The sequence below is a fragment of the Pecten maximus genome, chromosome 3, assembly GCF_902652985.1.
Source record: "Pecten maximus chromosome 3, xPecMax1.1, whole genome shotgun sequence".
NCBI classification, from domain to species: domain Eukaryota; kingdom Metazoa; phylum Mollusca; class Bivalvia; order Pectinida; family Pectinidae; genus Pecten; species Pecten maximus.
Window position 1 is genome coordinate 5,302,651 of NC_047017.1, and position 24,137 is coordinate 5,326,787.

A 24,137-nucleotide genomic window follows, 5' to 3' on the forward strand; every position below is an offset into this window, starting at 1 on the left:
GTGGTGGCTGTGCATGCTGACAGTGGAAATCCTGTTGACAATAATTATCTGCCGAAATGTATGACTTATATGTTGGTTGTATTGAGATTTCCCTGGAGAGGAATTGAGCGAGTCGGGGTAAAACTGTGTTACTAAGACGTCTTATAAGTCACCGATGGTCTGACGTTTCATTTGGTCATCATTTAGCAACCAGACACCCTGGTTGCTATGGTTATGTATTTGTGCTGGAGCGTGTCAAAATAAATATATTGCGTTTGTTGACCGACGCTATATCTTTACCAATTTCACGTCAATTTTTACACCGTGAAATTCTGACATTTTATTTTATGGTGTGTTTGCTTGTGTCACTGTAACGTTCCCACACCGATAGACCGTACAAATTGACAGAGACCCTGAATTGGTTACAAATTGAACACCCACAGATTTCTTCACGTGTGTATCATAAGCATCAAGATTTGGCAAGAAACCCAGACAAATTACAATACCGATGCATGTTTTTTATTGCAAATCTATTGATAATGGCCAATAGTGTTTTATAGATTATCAAACGGTAATTACATTCATTGATGCGTCTCTCAACATATTTGATATAAACTTGTCCCGCTAAACCCTTAGGTAGAAGGTCTATCGGTACAATAATCATTTTATATACTGTCAAGAGTATACAGGACTAGGAATCGATCTGTCGACCTCACAACTTAGTAATTACCTCCCTTTCTCGACCTTTCACTTTACTCTGGATTACATTTCAGAAGGCCGTTGTGTATGATTAGCTTGCGGGCCATATATTAGTGGTGTACCTTAAGTGTTCATCGATATAACTTTGCAGTATATGCTTCAAAAAATGAGGCAAGTGAGCTCTAAACTTATCTAGAGAGATTTCTCGGAATAAAAGAATGTGGTAATTCTCTCAAGGAGACCACAGAGAATGAAAGAATGTGGTAATTATCTCAAATCCACAGAGAATGAAAGAATTTGGTAATTCTCTCAAATCCACAGAGAATGAAAAAATGTGGTAATTCTCTCAAATCCACAGAGAATGAAAGAATGTGGTAATTATCTCAAATCCATAGAGAATGAAAGAATGTGGTAATTCTCTCAAATCCACAGAGAATGAAAGAATGTGGTAATTCTCTCAAATCCACTGAGAATGAAAGAATGTGGTAATTATCTCAAATCCACCGAGAGTGAAAGAATGTGGTAATTCTCTCAGATCCACAGAGAATGAAAGAATGTGGTAATTATCTCAAATCCACAGAGAATGAAAGAATGTGGTAATTATCTCAAATCCACAGAGAATGAAAGAATGTGGTAATTCTCTCAAATCCACAGAGAATGAAAGAATGTGGTAATTATCTCAAATCCACCGAGAGTGAAAGAATGTGGTAATTCTCTCAGATCCACAGAGAATGAAAGAATGTGGTAATTATCTCAAATCCACTGAGAATGAAAGAATGTGGTAATTCTCAAATCCACAGAGAATGAAAGAATGTGGTAATTCTCTCAAATCCACAGAGAATGAAAGAATGTGGTAATTATCTCAAATCCACAGAGAATGAAAGAATGTGGTAATTATCTCAAATCCACAGAGAATGAAAGAATGTGGTAATTCTCTCAAATCCACAGAGAATGAAAGAGTGTGGTAATTCTCTCAAATCCACAGAGAATGAAAGAATGTGGTAATTCTCTCAAATCCACAGAGAATGAAAGAATGCGGTAATTCTCAAAAGGAAACCACAGAGAATGAAAGAATGTGGTAATTCTCTCAAATCCACAGAGAATGAAAGAGTATAGAAATTCTTTCAAAAGGGGCCCCAGAGAATGAAAGAATGTGAAATTCTCCCAAAGGGACAACAGAACATGAAAGTCCTCTGTACAATCAGTTTCGTCAAATAAAAAAACCGTAAAAAGGGCAAATGTGCCTGCACTAAATAAGACGTGAACCACACTTGTCACATGTAGAACTGGGGAATGAAATCTGTTCAACAAGCACTACATAATGTTAGTCTATATTACCATATATGGATATGTGTAATCCTTAGGGTCATGATGGACGAGCTCGAGTTACTTCAAGCAAATACATTATAGACAATGGAAAAATACATTTTGTTTCCTACAAATCAAAATGTCACATATTGCAGTTTGGAAGTCCCCAGCCAAAAAAAACTAAATCATATTTTGTATTTTGAAACATAATTAACACCACGTCTTCATTTCCTTTTGAAAATATTTTCAAAACAACTGGGGGTAATTGTTGATTTAAGAGATATGGGGAAATGTTTAAGCCCCAGGGTAACCAATTGTTAGGTATTAATTTAGATTTATATGTGGGATGTTGTGTATAATCCTGCACTTTTGTGATGTTGATTGAGTACTCGGCTCTGCTGCTGAGCGTATGGAGCCTAGCTATTAGAGGTTGGCTGATTTTGGAGAAACTCTGAACTGTTGTGTTGGATAAAGATGTAAGTAATGGACCCTGTGGCAAAAGTTTGGCAAAAAAGACAATTAGAAATTAGTGAAACAATTACAATAACAGACAAAATTATTTCAGACTACAGTTAGGCAAAAAAACAGACTATACAGGTTAACTATTTCTGACAACAGTTAGTCAATATGATAACAGACAAAAATTATTCCTGACAACAGTTAGGCAAAAAAGGAGAATAGCTACAGCAAAAGTTTCAAGGGTTAAAATGTTAATTTTGACAAATCTACAAGTTTTACAGCTGTGTTTGTATGATAACAGAGATTCTGACTCAGTGTATCTATTTCTTAATGTTCCAGACCTTGTTGATTGTCTCCAGCTATTGCAATAGACAATAGACTTTATCAGGGCAATCATGCAGACAATTATTCAACAGGACCGTCTCCATAGGTAGTCGACCTGCCATGCTAATAGTGATATAGGAATCTATATAGATACTGGATATGGAAATTTCTTAATGGTCAACGAAGATAAGCAGATAAAGAAATTGGACATGATGTTGATTGTGTGGTCTAATCCTGAGAGGTTGGAGACAAGAAGGATGGGGACAAACTCGTGTCTCCATTGATTATATTGTAGACTCTGGCACGGACGCCCAGGGGGGTAGTGTACAAAGTGTGTGGTCAGCTTGTGTAGACTGCAAATTACAAAGTTGCCAACTTTTGTAGCATTTATGTCTTTTATAGACTAACAAGTGTTAATTATAGACAGGTTGTTGTTAAAGGCAGGCTGTAGTTATACACAGGTGATAGATATAGACAGGTTGTAGTTATAGACAAGTGGTAGATATAGACATGTGGTAGTTATGCACAGGTGGTAGTTATACACAGGTGTTAGTTATACACAGGTGGTACTAATAGACAGGTGGTATTTATAGACAGGTTGTAGTTATAGACAGGTTGTAGTTATAGACAGGAGGTAGTTATAGACAGGTTGTAGTTATAGATAGGAGGTAGTTATACACAGGTGGTAGTTATAGACAGGTGGTAGTTATACACAGGTGGTTGTTATAGACAGGTAATAATTATAGACAGGTGATAGTTATAGACAGGTGGTTGTTATAGACAGGTAGTAGTTATAGACAGGTTGTAGTTATAGACAGGTTGTAGTTATAGACAGGAGGTAGTTATAGACAGGTGGTAGGTATAGACAGGTTATAGTTATAGACAGGTTGTGGTTATAGACAGGTGGTAGTTATAGACAGGTTATAGTTATAGACAGGTGGTAGTTATAGACAGGTGGTATTTATAGACAGGTGGTACTAATAGACAGGTGGTTGTTATAGACAGGTGGTAGTTATAGACAGGTGGTATTTATAGACAGGTTGTAGTTATAGACAGGAGGTAGTTATAGACAGGTGGTAGTTATACACAGGTAGTAGTTATACACAGGTGGTATTTATAGACAGGTGGTAGTTATAGACAGGTAATAGTTATAGACAGGTGGTTGTTATAGACAGGTGGTTGCTATAGACATGTGGTAGTTATAGACAGGTGGTAGGTAAAGACAGGTGGTAGTTATAGACAGGTGGTAGCTATAAACAGGTGGTAGTTATAGACAGGTGGTAGTTATAGACAGGTGGTAGTTATAGACAGGTGATAGTTATAGACAGGTGATAGTTATAGACAGGTGGTAGGTATAGACAGGTAATATTTATAGACAGGTTATAGTTATAGACAGGTTGTGGTTATAGACAGGTGGTAGTTATGGACAGGTTATAGATGTAGACAGGTGGTAGTTATAGACAGGTGGTAGTTATAGACAGGTGGTAGTTATAGACAGGTGATAGTTATAGACAGGTATTAGTTATAGACAGATGGTAGTTATGGACAGGTTATAGTTATAGACAGGTTGTGGTTATAGACAGGTGGTAGTTATGGACAGGTGGTAGTTATAGACAGGTTATAGATATAGACAGGTGGTAGTTATAGACAGGTGGTAGGTATAGACAGGTTATAGTTATAGACAGGTTGTGGTTATAGACAGGTGGTAGTTATGGACAGGTGGTAGTTATAGACAGGTTATAGATATAGACAGGTGGTAGTTATAGACAGGTGGTAGTTATAGACAGGTATTAGTTATAGACAGATGGTAGTTATAGACAAGTGGTAGTTATAGACAGGTGATAGTTATAGACAGGTGATAGTTATAGACAGATGGTACTTATAGACAGGTGGTAGTTATAGACAGGTGATAGTTATAGACAGGTGATAGTTATAGACAGATGGTACTTATAGACAGGTGGTAGTTATAGACAGTTGATATTGACAGGTGGTAGTTATATACAGGTGATATAGACAGGTAATATAGACAGATGGTAGGTAAAGACAGGTGGTTGTTATAGACAGGTGGTAGTTATAGACATGTGGTAGTTATAGACAGGTGATAGTTATAGACAGGTGGTAGTTATAGACAGGTGGTAGTTATAGACAGGTGGTTGTTATAGACAGGTGCTAGTTATAGACAGGTGGTTGTTATAGACAGTTTCTGTCTAACATCAGACAAAAGTATAGTTTGTTTTTGACATAATTTTCAATATATTTGTAAGATTTCCACAAAACCATCCCTGTTGATTATGAATCTCTTTAAGGGAAAGCACACACTGACGAAAAAATTGTTGTTCATTGATCAAGATAACTTTCCCCTGATTCAGATTATTTAAATTGGGATATCTATTTCCACAGGGGCACGACTGCTCATCTGTCATAAGACCCTGGAATAATGACATGGCTTTGCCTGATAACCCAACCACTACATCATTTGATATTTAATATGTGTGTGGGGGTTTGGTGTTGATAGTGAAATGTCACTGGTACTAATACTGGATACGTGGGCCCCATTGGGAAATGTCACCAGGGGAAGGTTACAGGAGCTTAAACCTTCAAAGTGGTAATTATATATAAACAGCTCACTAGTTGGTGTTCAATCTATATTTTGTCACCTTTTAAGACAACATGATAGAGGCATGCTTCGTCAGTGACTGTCATCAATGTCCTCCAAGCAGGGTTTATCTTCCCTTGGGCCCATCAAACATCAAGTTTGTTGAAATATACATGTAGTGTAGGTTTTCCTGAAAGTTCTTGCTGAGGATTAAAGGTCAAATGTCAAGGTCACCATTATAGATGTAAAATTCGTTTCTGCACTTGATTTTACTTGGAATTGCTTTTCAATGCCGAAGTTCAAAGGTTATGGTTACCATTTCTATAAATAGAAAATCTGTTTTAATGATACAGGAGCTTTTAATCTCGACTGTCAGCCACACGCAGGAGACACATTCACTTCAGTGGAATTCTGTTTAATTACTGGACTGTGGTTTTGGCAGGTTGTCATTTATAACATTTGAATGTTTTCAAAATGAATTGTTAAGATTAAAACCACACCATTACGCTATACAATATACACTTTTAAATTGAATGATAAAACTCCATGATAAAAAGATGGTAAGCCACAAATATGAACTGACAGTGTTATTTATGTAAAAAAAACTTTTATATTTTAGTCCCAAGTTCATTATCTATAAACAACAATCGTTTAAAGATAGAACAATACAAGTTTGGCTCGTTAAAACATATCTTGAAATGTGAGTGGACGTTTAATTTCGAACTTTATTTTGGAAATTGTGTATTAGTATACTCTGCTTTGTTAATAGCTTAATTAGTAATTAATGAGCTCCTTTTAAGATAATGAAATTTCTGTTAGAATTATGTGTCCTGTTAAATTTATTCAAAATTTATTAATTTTATGTAGATTTAGGTTAAAGTGTTTATTTTTTTCTATTTCGTTAAAATTCAAATTCCCTACTGATAAATTCTCAAATTATTTGTCAAAAAAATCTGCACCAGAATTAATATCTAGAAGTATAAATGTTTATTTCTTGATTCTGTGATAAGGATCGATGTAAACCATTCCGGATATCCTTCAAATAGGTGTTTTATTGCTAGGTTCTGTAATAAAAATCATTCTAGGAACCCATCTACAGATATAAGATGATTACCTATGTGAATATTCTCAGTTAATTGAAATTAGATTTGTGTATAGGGATGTACATGGCTTTCTGTTGCAGAGCTGAAATGGTTGTTAGCAATTTATGTCTGAAATGAGCGCTGACTGCGTGGAGCATTTCGCAGATATAATGGCAATAACCCACACGCAATTTAATGGTATCTGTATTTCTACAACCAGAGAAAAGTGTTATATTGATTTCCAGCCCAAAACTCTACTCATATGTTACTGAAAGCATATTTTCCAGTTAAGAATAAAACGGGTTTTCTAAAATCTTTAATAATCGTATTTGATGTTTTTAAAAATATTGTGATGAATTATTACATAAAAACTGTTATATTATTTTTTTGAATTTTTTGTTTATGAATCTTCAATTTGTAATGAATGACCACTTGTACGATGTGACCTTTTTATATCGATTGCCGTCAGTATTGTCCTATATATAGACAACTGGTTTTACTTCATTATTGAAATTTATCCATGAAAAATATCCATGGTATTTAATGTTTGCAAGCTTTGGAAATGATAAATTCTTATCTGTAGAAATTTTGAAATTTGAAATTTGACATCTTGTTCCAGCTTTACTGAAGGACCTACAAACTGAGAAAAATATAAAAAAATAATATACCAAGGCACTGTCATTTTGACTCGACAGATTTAAACGTTATCTTTACCAGACATGAATTGCTTTTGTCTTTGTAGAATTGGCTGGGGTTGTCAAGGATACGTGTAATGGGAAGAAAGCGGTTGCTATGGATTTGGATGACACATGTCCGGTACCTGACAAAACCCTGGTGCCGATTAATGGAACGAACAGCAAGCATGGTATGGACCGTTCACAATACACCAGATTTCATGGTTTCCTATTTTGGACAGGACAAATCATTTCCACTCAATAAGCAAAATTTTGTTGATGTAAAATTTATCAAGGCAAACATTTAATACACAGAATATTAAAAGTAATATTGACCTGCTCAGCAAAAATACAAAATATTTGGATAATAAAACCATTTAACTTAAGGGTGTATGCTACATGTATCTAACATGCATCTCCTTTACACAAGAGTTCCTGGATATAAAACCTATAAACTGTTTTATTATTTTATTACAACTTATAAACATGCTTTAGCTTTAACATTCAGGATATATAAGTGATTCTGAATTTTTGGAAAAATGATCTTATGACGGATTTATTTACCTCGAATCTACTAAAAAGTTTGGCTTGCATGTATATTGAGGTATCTCATGACATTAATGGAAATTGAGCTAGATACAAAAAAGGCAGGTTTAATTTAATAATGATATTGAAACCAATTGACAGTTGTTTTTAAATGTTCAACAATTATACATAACAATCTCATTATACAACGCCCATACTGTTAAAAACTTTACAATTTCATTAAAGTTTGATTCTGTAATCTAAAATTTAGATTAATTGCACAGTGACATTTGCCTCTAGCCTGTATGATTTAGGTTTCAGTTATTCAACATCATACATACTTTGTAGAGGCCTTGAGAATTTAGACCGTAATCTGTATGCAAGCTAGATTTCACTTAACTCGGTCTTAATATGAGCCGTGCAAGATCAATCAAATGCACAGTAGTTATATTTTAACTTTAAGAGAAATGGTTTGTTTATGTTTGTCTCGATCCTTATAAACCTGAAATAAAGATAATTAAGGACACAAGAATATGAGGTAATCCTGTAGCATTTGAGCGGTATTTAACTATTCGAGGATTTGATTAGATCACTGGGTCATATAGTGCAGTACGTACAGAAATTCCTATATCCAGATTTCCAATGTTTCCAAAAAAAGTAAGGGAAATCCCTTAGCTTGAAATTTTACGATTTAGGAGAGCATTCTTACGGCAGAATTTCAGCAAAGTTCCTGAAGATTTTTTCCCTTTAATCCAATAATGCTTTCCTATAGAGAATTTTAAACTAATGATTTTCCGCAATTTTCAAAAAAACTTTGAAGAAACTGCATAATTGGGACAAGTCTAACTGTTCTGGAATAGTTTTTTTTGTTTTTGACATTTTTATTTAGTTTTTGTGTCGACTGAAAAAAGCAGGTGACATATAGGTATCACAATGTCGGCGGTGGCCGCACAGAGGTTTTCGTGTAATAACTCAAGTTCCCTGGGGCCAATCAAACTCAATCTTAATGCTGATTTTCCTTAAAAAAGCGGTTGCTTGGGATTGCTTTTCAGGTCCGAAGTTCAAGGTCACTGTTACTAAAAATGAAAAAAAAAATTTCCTTGCGATAACTCAAGTTCCTTTAAATTTGGCCCATTAAACTCAATTTTCATGCAGTTTTTCCTTACCACATGTGCTTGCATGGGATTGGTTTTTACTGGTCCGAAGGTCAAAGATCAATGTCACTGTTACTATAGATTGAAAATCAGTTTCCATACAATTACTGCAGTTCTGACTTTAAGGGGCCAATCAAACCCAAATTTCATTCAGTGCTCATTTACCGAAAGATCCTGCACTGTATTGCTAAATTCCATGCATGCTTGAGTGATGCTGGTCTAGCTTGCTTACCCCATATCAATAACATTATTTCTTGAAATCAAAAATTTATCTATTGCTTCGTAATCACCCAACTTACTGCATTTGTGACACATCCACTTTCTGTGGAATTCTTGTTTACATGAAGATCAAAGCACAAATAACAAATTTTACCCACAGTGACATACCCTTAGATATACATTTAACCCTTTCACCCCTACTGACCGTATTGGACTTCACATGATGAATGAATGGCTGAGTCCACTAACATTTCTTAGGGTTGAAAAGGGTTAATATGTGAAAGTTGTCAGCTATGAAGATAATTTTGTTTACATCATAGTTCAGCAACAATTATGTTTTATTATAAATTCAACAAGAATTATTCATTAAAGTTCATACGTGTACATATATACATATATGATCACTTCCCGCTACGCTTTCACACACCACTTTAACAATGTTAAACATTTGTTAGAGTGTTCTGGAATATTTGTTTAATGTTAATGTTTAATGTACATTTGCTTCTGCAGATATTTGCAGAAAAAATTTGCATTTAGCAATATTTTGTATTGGAAGTTATTCCACATTTTTTATTCTGACTTGTGCAGTACCCGACCTAGCCAGTGTGACGTCAGAATGTGTGAACGAAAGTAGCCTGATGCTGACAGCCCTGAATGGATTCTTGATGGTTCTTGACCGCAGGAAAAACATCATATTTGTATCTGAAAATGTGGAAGGATTTCTCGGCATTTCACAGGTTAGTACAATGTCAGAGTGATTATTTATACAGTAGTTAGTTCATACTAATCAGTTGGAGCAAAAATAGTCTGCTTTATAAATTCTTTAATTATGAAATCTCTAAAGAAAAAGTGAATTGACTGTACAAAAGCACAGAAGATATTGGTACCATTCTATAAAAAAAATTAAGAGTTACATACAGTAGTGCCAAAAATTAGTCAAACTGCATCCTACAGCTGTTTCGTCCTTCTAGGACTTGTCAGTGATGTTAGAGACATCATACAGCTGTTTCGTCCTTCTAGGATGTTGTCAGTTATGTTAGGGACATCATACAGCTTTTTTGTCCTTCTATGACTTGTCAGTGATAAGGGCTAATTCATGATTTTCAATATTGAATTTCAAAAGAACATCAAGCAAATATAAATACTTTCCGATCTGTGTCACTTAATATTCAAATGATTTAAAACGTGACATACACTGGTTACGGCAAATCTTGAGGACAAAGTCAACCAACAGTTTCTACCAGCTGCAATCACAAAGGATTGTACGAAGGACACACACTATATTAAAGAACAATTTATATGTGCATGATTGAATTTCATGTGGAATTTAGATGAGGATATCGGTAAAGAAAACATCAAGTTCTGTGATCATTGAAAATACTGCATTATATAATCTATGGCAGTGAGAGCAACATGTTCACCTGGAGGTGTGCTCATTGGGAATTGTAGACTTTAACTGAATATATCCTTAAGTAGTATAGGAGATTTGGCCAAAATGTGTACCTAGTCATGTATTGGCAAAAGGAAAAGTTCAAATACTGACCAATCTTTAAAATATTTCTGAAGAATTTGCCGGTAAAATATTTCAATTAGTTGCAGAACATATGCTGTAAACCGTGAATGCCTGGTAATAAGCATGCCCCTATGAACTGCTGGTTGGTAGTATTAAAAACAAATGTTTCTCCGAGTTTATGTGTTGGTCCCCTGGACTTACTTCTATGAGAAGTATGGTAAACCTGGGCAAAGAATATCTTATATCATAGTTACAACACTGAAAACAGGTAAAATGTTTTAAGAATCTTTCCTGAAGAATCTGTAAGGTAATTTAGCCTTGTCTTTCTGACCTGTTTTAGATAGATTTGAAGCAATCAATTTGAGACCTTGAGAATTAAGAATAAGGATCTATGACAGAAAGTTGTAAAGCCTATTTGAAAACAGGGAAACTCAGAAAACCTGTTCAACCCCATGGACCTCTTGACTATGTATACCATGTGATTTTTTTAATGCAGAAAATGAATGGTTTCAGTCTTGTGTGCTTTATTCCGACAGACAAAGATGATCGGTAATTCGGCTGGTTTCAATATTGTATGTTTTATTCCAACAGACAAAGATGATCGGTAATTCAGCTAAAGACTTTCTACACCCTAATGACATACCAGAGCTGAAGAAGCAGTTTAACCTTCAAGTGTCTACGAAGGATGGTGATGTTCAGCCTAACATTGAGGGCGGTGAGTACCCAGGGGAAAAATGGGGTCAGGGTAGGGGTCAGTACCGAGGAGACAGATGGGGTCAGGGTAGGGGTCAGTACTCAGGGATGAGAGAATTGGGGTAGGGGTCAGGGTAGGGGTGACTACCTGGGGGACTGAGTGGCTAGGAGTAGGGGTCAGTACCCAGGGAACAGAAGGGGTTAGGGTAGGGTCAGTACTCAGGGGAAAAATGGGGTCTGTACCCAGGGAACAGAAGGGGTTAGGGTAGGGTCAGTACTCAGGGGACAAATGGGGTCTGTACCAGGGGGACTAAGAGGGTTTTGGATAGGGGTCTGTACCAGGGGGACTGAGAGGGTTTTGGATAGGGGTCAGTATCCAGGGGACTGAGAGGGTTTGGAATAGGGGTCAGTATCCGAGGAACAGAAGGGGTCGGGGTAGCGGTCAGTACGGGGGATGGAGGTGGTAGGGGGAAGGGGTCAATGCCCTGGGGATGGAGGGGATTGGGGTAGGAGTCAGTAAATAGGGGTCGGAGGGGGTCAGGTGAAGGGGGAGTACCTGAGGGACAGAGGGGATTTGGGTAGGGGTCATTACCCAAGTGACAGAAGGGTCTAGGTGTAGGGGTCAGCAAGGGATGGGAGGAATCAAGGTCAGGGGACGGGGATTCGAGCAGGTTCAGCAAGAGGCAATTGTAGGGATTGTGGGTGAGGTAAGTGTAACCAGGGACCAGGTGTGATTGGAGCAGATGGGAGTGGTTTGGGAAGAATTGAGGGATTATTTCTGGTAGACATACATATGTTGTCATTGAAACATGTTGGATTGGCACGACTCAAGGATGATTGGTGTATCTTGTTTTTATCAAAGTGACAACTTCATTTCGTAATGATACTTATCAATTGCCAGTACTACCTGATGAGAATTTCTACAGCTGGTGTTTCACAGTAACTAAACAGAGACTACCATTAATATCTCTCCGTAATATCAATCCTTGTGATGGAATTTCATTATACAGCGAATTACTATCAGTATCACGATTAGATCAGCAGATTGTGTGAGAAATCTGAATATGTCATTGTTTCGTTTCCTTTCTGTTTTAAACAAATTCTCATAAATCCTGTTAACAGTTGTTTTTCCATAAGGACAATAATCAGATAATCTTAACTGAAATAATTTTCAATCAGTTTGCATTGTTTGAAAATTATCTCTATACAATTAGATATGTCATGAATCTGACTGTGTTACAGAATCTCTACCAAAGCTGGAAGACAAACGTTTGTTCTACTTGAGAATGAGATACCACACCACCAAATCTGGTATCCGCAGTCGACATACTGGATATACTGTGAGTAAATGCTAGCTTGTGACCTTCCTTGTTTTCAAGCGTTTATCGTTCTTTTAGAAGAATTCATATATTTCAGTGCTCAAGAGGACAGGCTATTTATATTTTATTGTGGGTCCCTGACTCTTTCTTGATTCAATTTAGTTTTTTTATGCGCCCGTCAAATTTTTGACAGATGTGCTTTCTGTCTGTCTGTCTGTCTTTCTGTCTATCCATCAATAATTGGGTTTTTATGTGACTTTAAAGTGACTTTACATTTTGGTCATAAGTCATTGTTAAAGAATGAATAATCATACTTGGCAGATTTGAAGTAAAATATATATACAGCAACCCTGTCTATCAAGTCCACACAAGACAGCAGGTGACCTTTATATACAGGTTCATACACAATTTATTGTGGAACCAAATCAGTTGGTCTTTATAGACAGTATATGTTATATAGATGTGGTCTTTATACACAGGTAATGTTATATAGATGTGGTCTTTATAGACAGGTTCATACAAATTTATTGTGCAACCAAATCAGTTGGTCTTTATAGACATGTTATGTTATATAGAGACGGTCTTTATAGACAGGTTATGTTATATAGAGGTGGTCATTGACAGGTTATGTTATATAGAGGTGGTCTTTATAGACAGGTTATGTTATATAGATGTGGTCTTTATGGACATGTTATGTTATATAGAGGTGGTCATAGACAGGTTATGTTATATAGAGGTGGTCTTTATGGACATGTTATGTTATATAGAGGTGGTCATAGACAGGTAATGTTATATAGAGGCGGTCTTTATAGACAGGTTATGTTATATAGATGTGGTCTTTATGGACATGTTATGTTATATAGAGGTGGTCTTTATGGACATGTTATGTTATATAGAGGTGGTCATAGACAGGTTATGTTATATAGAGGCGGTCTTTATAGACAGGTTATGTTATATAGAGGTGGTCTTTATAGACAGGTTATGTTAAATAGAGGTGGTCTTTATAGACAGGTTATGTTATATAGAGACGGTCTTTATAGACAGGTTATGTTATATAGAGGTGGTCTTCATAGACAGGTTATGTTATATAGATATTGTCTTTATAGACAGGTTATGTTATATAGATGTTGTCTTATAGACAGTTATAGATGTTGTCTTTATAGACAGGTTATGTTATATAGATGTTGTCTTTATAGACAGGTTATGTTATATAGAGAAGGTCTTTATAGACAGGTAATGTTATATAGAGACAGTCTTTATAGACAGGTTATGTTATATAGAGACAGTCTTTATAGACAGGTTATGTTATATAGAGGTGGTCTTTATAGACAGGTTATGTCATATAGAGGTGGTCATTGACAGGTTATGTTATATAGAGGTGGTCATTGACAGGTTATGTTATATAGAGGTTGCATTTATACACAAGTTATGTTATATAGAGGTTGTCATTATACACAAGTTATGTTATATAGAGGTGGTCATAGACAGGTTATGTCATATAGAGGTGGTCTTTATAGACAGGTTATGTCATATAGATGTGGTCTTTATAGACAGGTTATGTTTTATAGAGGTGTCTTTATAGACAGGTTATGTTTTATAGAGGTGACCTTTAGAGCAGGTTAAATTGCATTTTGTATTTTTTTTTTTTTAAATCTCTAAAACAGTGCATTTCAAGAAATTGAATTCACTGTAGTATTTGAACGTCACATCCTGCCTTAGATTCAAATTGATATTTCATAAATGATGGATGTTTGAGATGTCCACTATGTGATCTAACTATACCAAGTTTGGTTAAAGTTGGACTTATATAAGTAAACCTTTGAAGTTAGATATCATGACGCTCCCAAAGTGTCACAATACATAGTCACGAGTTAAACTTTAAAGTTAGAAGTCATGACACTCCCGAAAAAGTATCACTATGCATAGTCATGATGTTGTATATTAACAAAAGTTGGAAAAGAGAGATACAGGCCCGAGTCAGGTCAGTACTTGGTAACAGTGATTAAGCAATGAAATTTTTGAAAGTTGATTGGTATGGTCAAAATTAATATCTATAAGAAAATAAATGATTATAACAATCTAACATACTGCTTACAACAAGAAATTACATGTCCAAGAATTTGACATCATAGCACCACATTTAATTTATGCACAGAAAAATACATTAATCTTTCATACAAACAGAATCAGATAAACATGACACATTCATGTACCTTTTTTTTGTCTTGCTTATAAAAAATTTAAGAATGTATAAAAACGCCCTGTGAAATAAAAAAAAATATATATGTTCAAGAATTTTGCATGTTAAGGAGGTCAGTAAGATGTAAAGATACGAATCCTTGTCAGAGCGATATCTATCTACCCTCGTCATGTCACAGATAAGCATATATACTAAAGTTTTGAATAAGAATTTCTATGTAGGGGTGTGCAGTTACCGCCATTCATTAGCATATATACGATTACACTGGAATTGTTAGATTGGGCTGCTCAGATACCTTCTTCCAGTTGCAAATTCAGTACTAATTGAATAGTAAGTAGCGCTTTGGTGAGACCACAAGGTCAAACGACAACCAAAGGAGATAGGAAGACAAGTGAAAGCACTATCACATTCATTTACTTCATCCATATATGCATTAAAAAAAAAAAAAAAAAAAAGATGGAGAGAAAAAATTCCTGATGTTTCACTTTGAACCATACTTGGGATTTTAGTGTGGATAAACCTTAAAAGACCTGTGATTTATTTTGTAAATTGTTTATTCAGGTATAAATGAATTTATTTTAAAAGTTTCGTTTGATGAAATTTGTTTTCGTGCACAAGTGTCAAATAGACTTAAAAGATTAGTCTTCGTTTTTATCAAAGACTGATTTATTCAGGAGTATACATAAAACCTGATCAATTACAAGCATGCCTTTTACTGCTCAGAGTTGAAAAAGAAATATATATGGGTATTTAAATAATTCAGTGGAAAAAATTTAAGTCTAGTAGAATAGAAATGTCAAAAATACTTTTTAGTTGTTGTTCTTGTGATTTCCTCAACTGTGCTGAGGGTTATTTATTAATGCCAGTTAATGACAGTATACCGTATTTATGAGGCCAGAAACCCATGCCCAGTAATTAATTAGCCAACGTACCCTATCATGTCAATGTTTAATATTATTACAACAGACTTTTTCAGTGCCCTGTAATAAGCCCCACCCCTAATTTTTGTCTCGCATCCGACAGAGTCACTAAGAAAGATAAAGGCCTTAAATTACTTTTCGGTGTGTAATTCTTTTGAGTTCGAAGTGGAGCCGCGGTGGCCGAGTGGTTAAGATGTCTCAACACTTTATCACTAGCCCTCCACCTCTGGGTTGCATGTTCGAAACCTACGTGGGGCAGTTGCTAGGTACTGACCGTAGGCCGGTGGTTTTTCTCCGGGTACTCCGGCTTTCCTCCACCTCCAAAACCTGGCACGTCCTTAAATGACCCTGGCTGTTAATAGGACGTTAAAACAAAACAAACAAAGAGTTTGAAGTTATGTGGTCCCCCTTGGATTCTTGAAAGATAAATATGGTGAATTGAAGTTAAAATAAAATGTAATAGAATTCCTGAAAAAACTTATACAGGTATTGATTAATACAGGTATATATATATATAGGTAAAAAAATAGGTAAATAGGAAAAATAAATGTGGATACAATAGTAAAATGATAATGAGTACAAAAAATTCATAATATTTTTGGAGCAATTCACGCTTTAACTCTGACAATTATAACACCACTTTAACTAGGACTCTTAGCATGAAGCAAAGTCACATAACGTTGAAAAACAGCTTTTAATTAGAATATTGTTGGTGTACATGCATGTATACACTTTTGACTGGCTGTGCATGGGCTCAAAGTCCGTTGATCTTTCTTTAGATGCTACATGAAGATGAATTATTAATGCAGTAATCTGGTTGTCTTTGGTTGCTGTGAAATATGTCTTGATCCGTGTAGCCATTGTGGTATACGATCTCTTGTACTTCCTGATATCTGAATAACGACCTCATCATTTTCAGGGCCATATAGTCATACATTTCAGACAGATCAAGCTCTGTCATAGCTTGTACCATTTCTGCTATGGTAGGGTTCAACGTAACCTAGCCATATTTCTTTTCTGTTTAGCTGTACATTTCCCCAGTGGAGTTGTTTTCCCTACTAGCAAGTAATGATTTTCCAAATGACTGTGGTTCACACATCCCACGCCCATGTTTCTATTTTAAATTATTTACCAATAATCTGAAATACTTGTTGCCTAACAATTTCAGTTGCATGTTTTTTTCAACTAGCTAACATACTATACATACATGGAAGAAAATCCGATTGAAAGCCTTAAAGTGTATTCCACTGGCATGGGAATGGTCCAGGCTGCAGTGACATCAAAACATCAGTACACACTTACGTACTTCTTACCCTAGTTGATGAATTCTATTAGAATCATATATATAATTGCATGAATTGTATTACTGTATTATTTTTGTAAAGGGTTTTGGGATTCTCTGCAAAAATCTTCAATTTTTTTTTTTTTTTTTTTTATAAAAAAAGAAATGGAAGATTGTGTATTTTTTTCGGTGTTTTTTTACACCATGAACATTAGTGTCTGTGCATGACTTCGTAACTTCATGAGACAAGCAAGTCATCTCGGGATACAGCTGATTAAACCTCATACCTTGATATTTTTACCTGAAGTGCTCTAATGCTCTACCGAGTGAGCTGCCCTTAGTCCCTCGGATGAAGTATTTCAACCTTCCATTTTATATACAATTTATGATGAATTGCTAGCACACTCTGTCAGAAGGCCCCGGTCACAAGTTCGAAACCCACGCAGGGCCGTAGGCCGGTGGTTTTTCTCCGGGTACTCCGGCTTTCCTCCGCCTCCAAAACCTGGCATGTCCTTAAATGACTGTGGTTGTTGATAGGACATTAAGCAAAATAAAGCAAACAATCTGTCAGTCTTCATCGGGTGTATATATATCTTCTGAAAGATTTATTGTCTGCTTTGGACTGTATAAATGCCATAAGCTAGCTAGTAAGCCATAATATGAATCTTTTTCGTTAGGTTGTTTAATGCTGTAAATCAATTACATTTCATGTGGGATTATTTTCGGAGGAGGGTCATTGGGGAATTAAAATCTTTCGTGATTATTTGTACGAAAATAACACATTTGGATGGCGATGGTGGCCAAGCTATCAGTTACCTATAAACGAGTTTTACAGAATCCATAACTCGAATATCTCATCATTTGCGAATATAAAGTCATTTCTAGATCAGCGTTTCATGAAATCATGCATTCGCAAATACGTCTGAAGAGGTTAGCAAATAGAATAAAGTATTTGCGAAAGCAAAGTGATTAATAGTATGTATGTGAGTAGACTTTGGCACTTAACTAAACCAGATTACTAGCCAGAAATTCTGTTTGCTTCTTCAATGATGATTCAAGCAAAAAACTAAAATAGGCCAAATGGAAAATGTTTATTGAGTATAGTAAAAATGACAAGCCCTGTGTCATCTATTCATAACTTTACAGATTGAAAGTTAAGATTTAAAATCAAAGGTTTTTGGTAGGGGGGTACATTTTATGCAGGGTAATAAAAAAAATTCTGGGGGGATAGGGAAGTTGTAAGATGTTTTTTTATATGCATATGAAGTTTCTGAATGTTAATCCTAAGTCATAATTGGTGGTATGGGCAAAAAAAAATACATCAATTTTGGGCCCCGGCTTTTTTTTTTAAGGATTTGGTGGCGTTGGGTCAGAAACATTGTAAATGATCTACCCTGTGTCTTTTCATATCTTCACAATTACAGATTGATGAAATAAAAATAAAAATTGTAGATTGATAAAATTAAAAAATTAAAATATTTTTTTGTTTTTTGTTTGGTTTTTTTTTTTGGGGGGGGGGGGATGGGTTATGGATTTTATGCAGGAATAAAAAGTATCCGGAGACCTTTTGGTAAGAAGGAGGGTATATTATGTATGACACCGGGCAGGTGACCCCCAAATTACCTTTTCATGTCTGATTGGGAAATCAACCCCCGGCCGCCTAGATAAAAAAAAAAAAGTAACCAGCTTGTAACCTCACCCAACCACTTTCTATAGGTCTCATCCTTATAGCTATAAAAAATAACTGAAGTCAGCGATCACCTGAAGACCCCATATCAGATATACCAGAGAGAAAAAAATGTCTGAAAAAAGATCGGGTACATTTTATTTATAGGACTTGGGCTGTTCGTCTATGTTAATAACAGTTTTATACATATTCAGATGGGTTGTTCATGGCTATATAAATATTGATGATAAGATATTGGCCTAATTTGCATATGTCCAAGCTGAAGGTAGGAGGGTTACTAAGGACACTAGTAGATAAAGCCTTGAATACATAAACACTTTTATCTGATATTCTGCTCAGTGTAATGGCAGACGTGCAGCATTGTAACATGGAGACTGGCCAAGATGGCCGACACCTGACACCTCTAGATTGATGGGTGATTTCCTCCAGTTTCATATCATCGTATCCCATAACTCTTTTGTAACTAAGTGAGTTTTATGAAAAGTCATCATCGCTTTGCAAGATAATCGGGTCGCTTAGGCCATAACTACCCTTATGTGGTCTTACCGTCAAGCATGCAGCAAATTTGAAAACTTTGTAACATGTTCGTATTTGAATGGGAAGTGAATTCCTTTAAAGGGATTGTCATTTCAAGCAAATATGCCAGGAAAAACGTAAATGCTTGAATTGAAGCTCCAATATTTTTAGAAAAAATCTACATATTGTCTGCTTGGATTATGGTAGTTTGACCATCGATGATACAAACCGACTTAAAGACCAGCATCTGGCGGGTCTGACCTGCAAAATTTACATATATCAGACGTTTATTTCATGACACTTGTCGGTCATTAGAATCACCCACATCCTGGTACCAACAATCCCCTGCTTCCGTGCCTTTATTAACAAATTGTTACTTCATGGGCTGTTCCATTTTATGCAACTTTGAAATTAAAGTCTTTTGTTTGTCAAATCTTGGGTACAGTAATTATGCCCCCGCCATGGAATGGCCCCACCATGGAATGGGGCGCAAAGGTAGTTAGTTACATATGTTTGTCCGGTTCTGTCACTTCCCGTCTCGATGCAATGTAACTAGCTAATCTCAAAAACTGTTGATCGATCCTCACCAAAATATTTCTGAGTGTCCAATGGGGGGGGGGGGGGGGGGCATTTATGTCTTACAGACATTTTGGAAACTGGAAACATTTATGAAGTTGTGACAAATTTGGGCACTTGACTCTATCAGTTGTTCATTGCATTAGTAACTAGACTTAAAGTCTGTGTTCTTTTATTCAAAAGCCAACTATTTTGATTGATGTTCAAAATTTCAAAATTCAAAAGCTTGGTGAAGATTAATGCCTTGTAACTCTGAACCAATGAAATACATACCTAGTATAATGGACCAATCATCTTCTTTTATGTAATATATAACCATCATACTGATATGTTCCAAAGCCAGTAGTTTCGACCAATTGACAAAAACATCAAGCAATGCTAGGTTGATTAATTGCTAACACAATGAATGCACACGTTTATGCCACCAAAAATTTCATTGAAAGCTGAAAAAAAGAAAATTTCTTTAATTGAAAAATGTTTTGAAGAAATGATACGTAATAGGCAAGTATACTTATAAAACGGAAGCATCTATTTTATTTATGAGACAAACACTGAAATTGTCAAGTCACAAAAACGGTCCAACTAGGATACTGACAACTGAGGAGTTTAAGTATCGTAATCACCGTAATAAGTGTCCATTGCCACCATTTAGCACCCTTCTATTTTTTTATTGAATTTCAGAATAATCGCACCATTTCTATAACCAAATGAGCAGATAGAGACAGTTTCAAAACAAAAAATGTTTCAATTTCTTTATTTTTAGATTTTCACCAATAGCTGTCATTAATAAATAAACTATTCTACACATTTTTTTTTTTTTTTCTTTGTGAAGTAATGTAATACTGTAATTATTGTTCTTGGAAACTTTGATTCCATTAACCCAATACCTGCCACCGGTTTCGGTAATTTTCTAAATGCCCTTGGCAATTTTGATAATCGGAAATGAGCATGGTTAATTTTGGCACTTGCATATTAGATTTCAAATAAGCCAAAACATAACTGCAATATCCGAAGTATCACATTTTTCTATAACACAAAAAAAATGTTTTTATAATATGGTGTTCATTTGTCACCACACTAAACTATCTCTATAATCTTGTAATTTTACTCAACTGAATGTCACAACATTAAAAATCCTTTCTTAGAGATTATGGAGTGCGAAATCTATGAATGTTTGAAATTTATAAAACTTGCACAATTTTGCATATGACAGTTCTAAAAAATTTAAAGTATGTGTAACAGTGAAATGAAAAATAAATGTTGAAATTTATTTTTGTTTCTGATGCTTGGACTTTAAATTTGATGAGCTGACATTGTCCAGTCAGTGCTCGTGAACTCTGTAGAAGTCTCCACGATCTACAAGCATGGTATCCATTTCGTCATCAAACTGACAGTTTTAACATCTGACATACTGCTGTCATATCATACCATTATAAATATAGATTTCGTAGAACACGAGAATAAAACGTGATTTAGCAAATTTTTTCCAGCCAACATAAAAACAATAAATTCTTGTAATTTCTTAACAGATGTGAAGTTTATGAATGTATTACCTTTTGAATATGCAAATTTGTTTATATGGTGATAATATAATCTTACTACTGGCAAGGTAAGTTTACGAGTAAAATTAATTGATAAAAAGCAGGTATTAGGATGTAAACCTACTCTGATTATGGTAACGATCACAGATAAAGTCACCTCAAGTTTCGGATTGCGGAGAACTGGAGCCTGCCTGGCAGACGGTATTCCTGTCATTTTTGTACCTGCTTACCTACTGCCCTAGCAACCTCGCCATGCTACTATATATAGTAACATGGGTCTAATAGGTTACCTCAGAATTTTTTCCAAGGGCACGCATCTTTTTGGATACATGCTGACATTTGCATACTTAAAAATGTACTTCTTCACGTGTTCTGTTTCGTAATTCCATAATTTTTTTTTTTTTTAAATTCGGACTCTCGTCTCGTGATAACAAGCAAACTTTTATATATCGGAAAGAGTTTATAAATAAAGGAAAATAAATCCCAGATTAGTTCATAACTTTCATGTTAAAACAATTTTTTTCTGAACACAGCTCTTTGTTGCCATTTTGGCCTTTGTGTTCATTTCCTTTAATATGACATTACAGAAATTGTTATGTCTTTTATATTTCTGACAGGATCGATGATGTTTGTTACAATGTGAGGTCAAAGCTAAAAATAGCTAGGTCAAAATTTTAACTGCGACGTAACAGTGTCAGTCACGTGGTATATAAGTATTTACAAGTTAGCCTGCTATTAGGACACTCATTATGCACATACTAAAATCATTTACATATGATTAAAACTGATACTTGTATATAAGTTTCAATTTTTGAAATTTAACACTAGAAAATTATTCAAGCTAAAGTTTAAAATTTTTTGCAAAGTCAGCAGCCTTTTTTTTTTATCTAAGCACAAAGTTTGAAATATATTCATGTTTTTTTTTTAATGCAGATGATGACCCTTTCAGTTTGTATAATTATATGCAACTTACACTCTACATGTGTACTTAGAATAGGCGGTGTCCCCGGGAATATTCACTTCGATGGACAATTAACCCGAGTCACAGGGGCCATACAGCTGGCCCACTCCGGGGCTGGTATTCTGTACAAATCAGTCCCTTCATGCATTAAAAATGCCTTTTTTTTTTCCAAATTTCCTTTCTTGAATTAGCTTCAATTTTGCTGAGATATGAAAAGCATTAGTATCACTTTGCCATTAAATGTGGAACTCTTTTGTGGTGATATAACAATGCTATCATTAAGATGTTTGACATAGATATGATCCAAAATGTTAAAATATCAAGAGTTCAAAAGATTTGGTCAGTGTCCAGTAACATGGCACATCAAAATACAGTGTTGTAAGAAAGTCATTCAAGCAAAACATTTTAAACATTGTTCAAAGATCAACATATAATTTCTGCTAGTAAAGAAATATACTGATATTCTTAACCAAGATAATGAAGATTTAAACATCCTCCTCTATTCATATGTACTTTCAAACTGTCATTTGAAATCTATTATTCCATATCGGTAAATATGGGGGGGGGGGGGGACTATATGTTACCTCCCTTTCTTTCCCCTCAATTTTCAGCACTTTTCTCAGCCATGCTTCAAGGTATGTTGTTGAAAGTTGGTATGTAACTTCATTATGAGTAGCTGCAGATCAAGTTCAAGGTTTTTTGGTCAAGGTCAAGGTCACTGTTACTATTTCTAGCTGGGGCCAATAGGGGACATGTATTCCTTTAGCAAAACCCAGCATGCTTGTTCATTTTCAATTGTTAGCTTTGCTTTTATCTAAATGTGCAATAAAAGGCTCGTATTCTGCCCCTGGAAATTAAGCTTTTCCTCCCTTGATAAAAACAGGTACCAAAATCTTTTTTTTTTTTTTTTTTTTTAAATCTCACAATTTTGTAAATTTTATAAGATAAGCCACAACTCAAGATTTGTTATATGCATTGTCCGAAATATGCGACTTGTACAGATATGTGTCAGTCTAATCAGATGTCAAGGGGAGGTAGCATACAGCCATAACTCTCAAGTCATACCATACAGCCATAACTCTCAAGTCATACCATACAGCCTTAACTCTCAAGTCATACCATACAGCCTTAACTCTCAAGTCATATACCATACAGCCTTAACTCTCAAGTCATACCATACAGCCTTAACTCTCAAGTCATACCATACAGCCTTAACTCTCAAGTCATACCATACAGCCTTAACTCTAATGCCCTGTCATCACTGTACTCAAGTTCTGGCCCTCTTTGTCGTAGTAATTGTGTCTGTAAGTCAAATGATCAAACTTGTTAAAAGAACTACTGGGTGATTGAAGTAATATACCATCTGCCATAGAGCTTTACACTTAATAAAAAAATGCTAGGGTTTTAATTAATCTGAAATGGTAATTTGTGTTTTTGAGATCATATCCAAGAATAAGTATGCATGTTTTTTGAAGATTCAGCTTAAAAATAACATCTTTTTACCTCATTGGCCCTTTGACCATAAAATTGTATGTTTCAGTTGAAATCAGCATTCTACATGAAGAATAAAAATATTCAAGTGCGCAGTTAATATTCTCGGCAGATTTTAGGTTGTTAAAAAAAAAATCCAGTATGTTTATAATAAGCTGATAAACATATAAATACAGAACATTTTATGTAAAAAAAAAATCTGCATTTATTCATTTTTTTTATTATTCAAAGTGTATTGAAATTTTTTTCCAATGTTATAGCTCATGTGATGGAAAAAATATGCATTTCTTTCATTTTTGCATTTTTAAATATTCACGTCTCATATTTATGGTATTAATGAAGGAAAAAACAGGGCTATTGAAAACTACACCAAAAAAACCATGTGAGTTATTTACGATTTTTGGAATTATAGTTTAAAA

The 24,137-nt window shown here is 35.1% G+C and overlaps 1 protein-coding gene across 1 annotated transcript in view; it reads left to right on the forward strand.

Annotated features, from left to right (window-relative positions):
- Positions 1-24,137, forward strand: part of LOC117323008 (protein similar-like) — a 98,022-nt gene that overhangs the window by 40,940 nt on the left and 32,945 nt on the right. The window contains exons 4-7 of the mRNA XM_033877991.1: positions 7,190-7,312; positions 9,608-9,756; positions 11,124-11,247; positions 12,468-12,565. Of these exons, the coding sequence (XP_033733882.1) occupies positions 7,190-7,312; positions 9,608-9,756; positions 11,124-11,247; positions 12,468-12,565 (494 nt within the window). The remainder of the gene's footprint in view (positions 1-7,189; positions 7,313-9,607; positions 9,757-11,123; positions 11,248-12,467; positions 12,566-24,137) is intronic.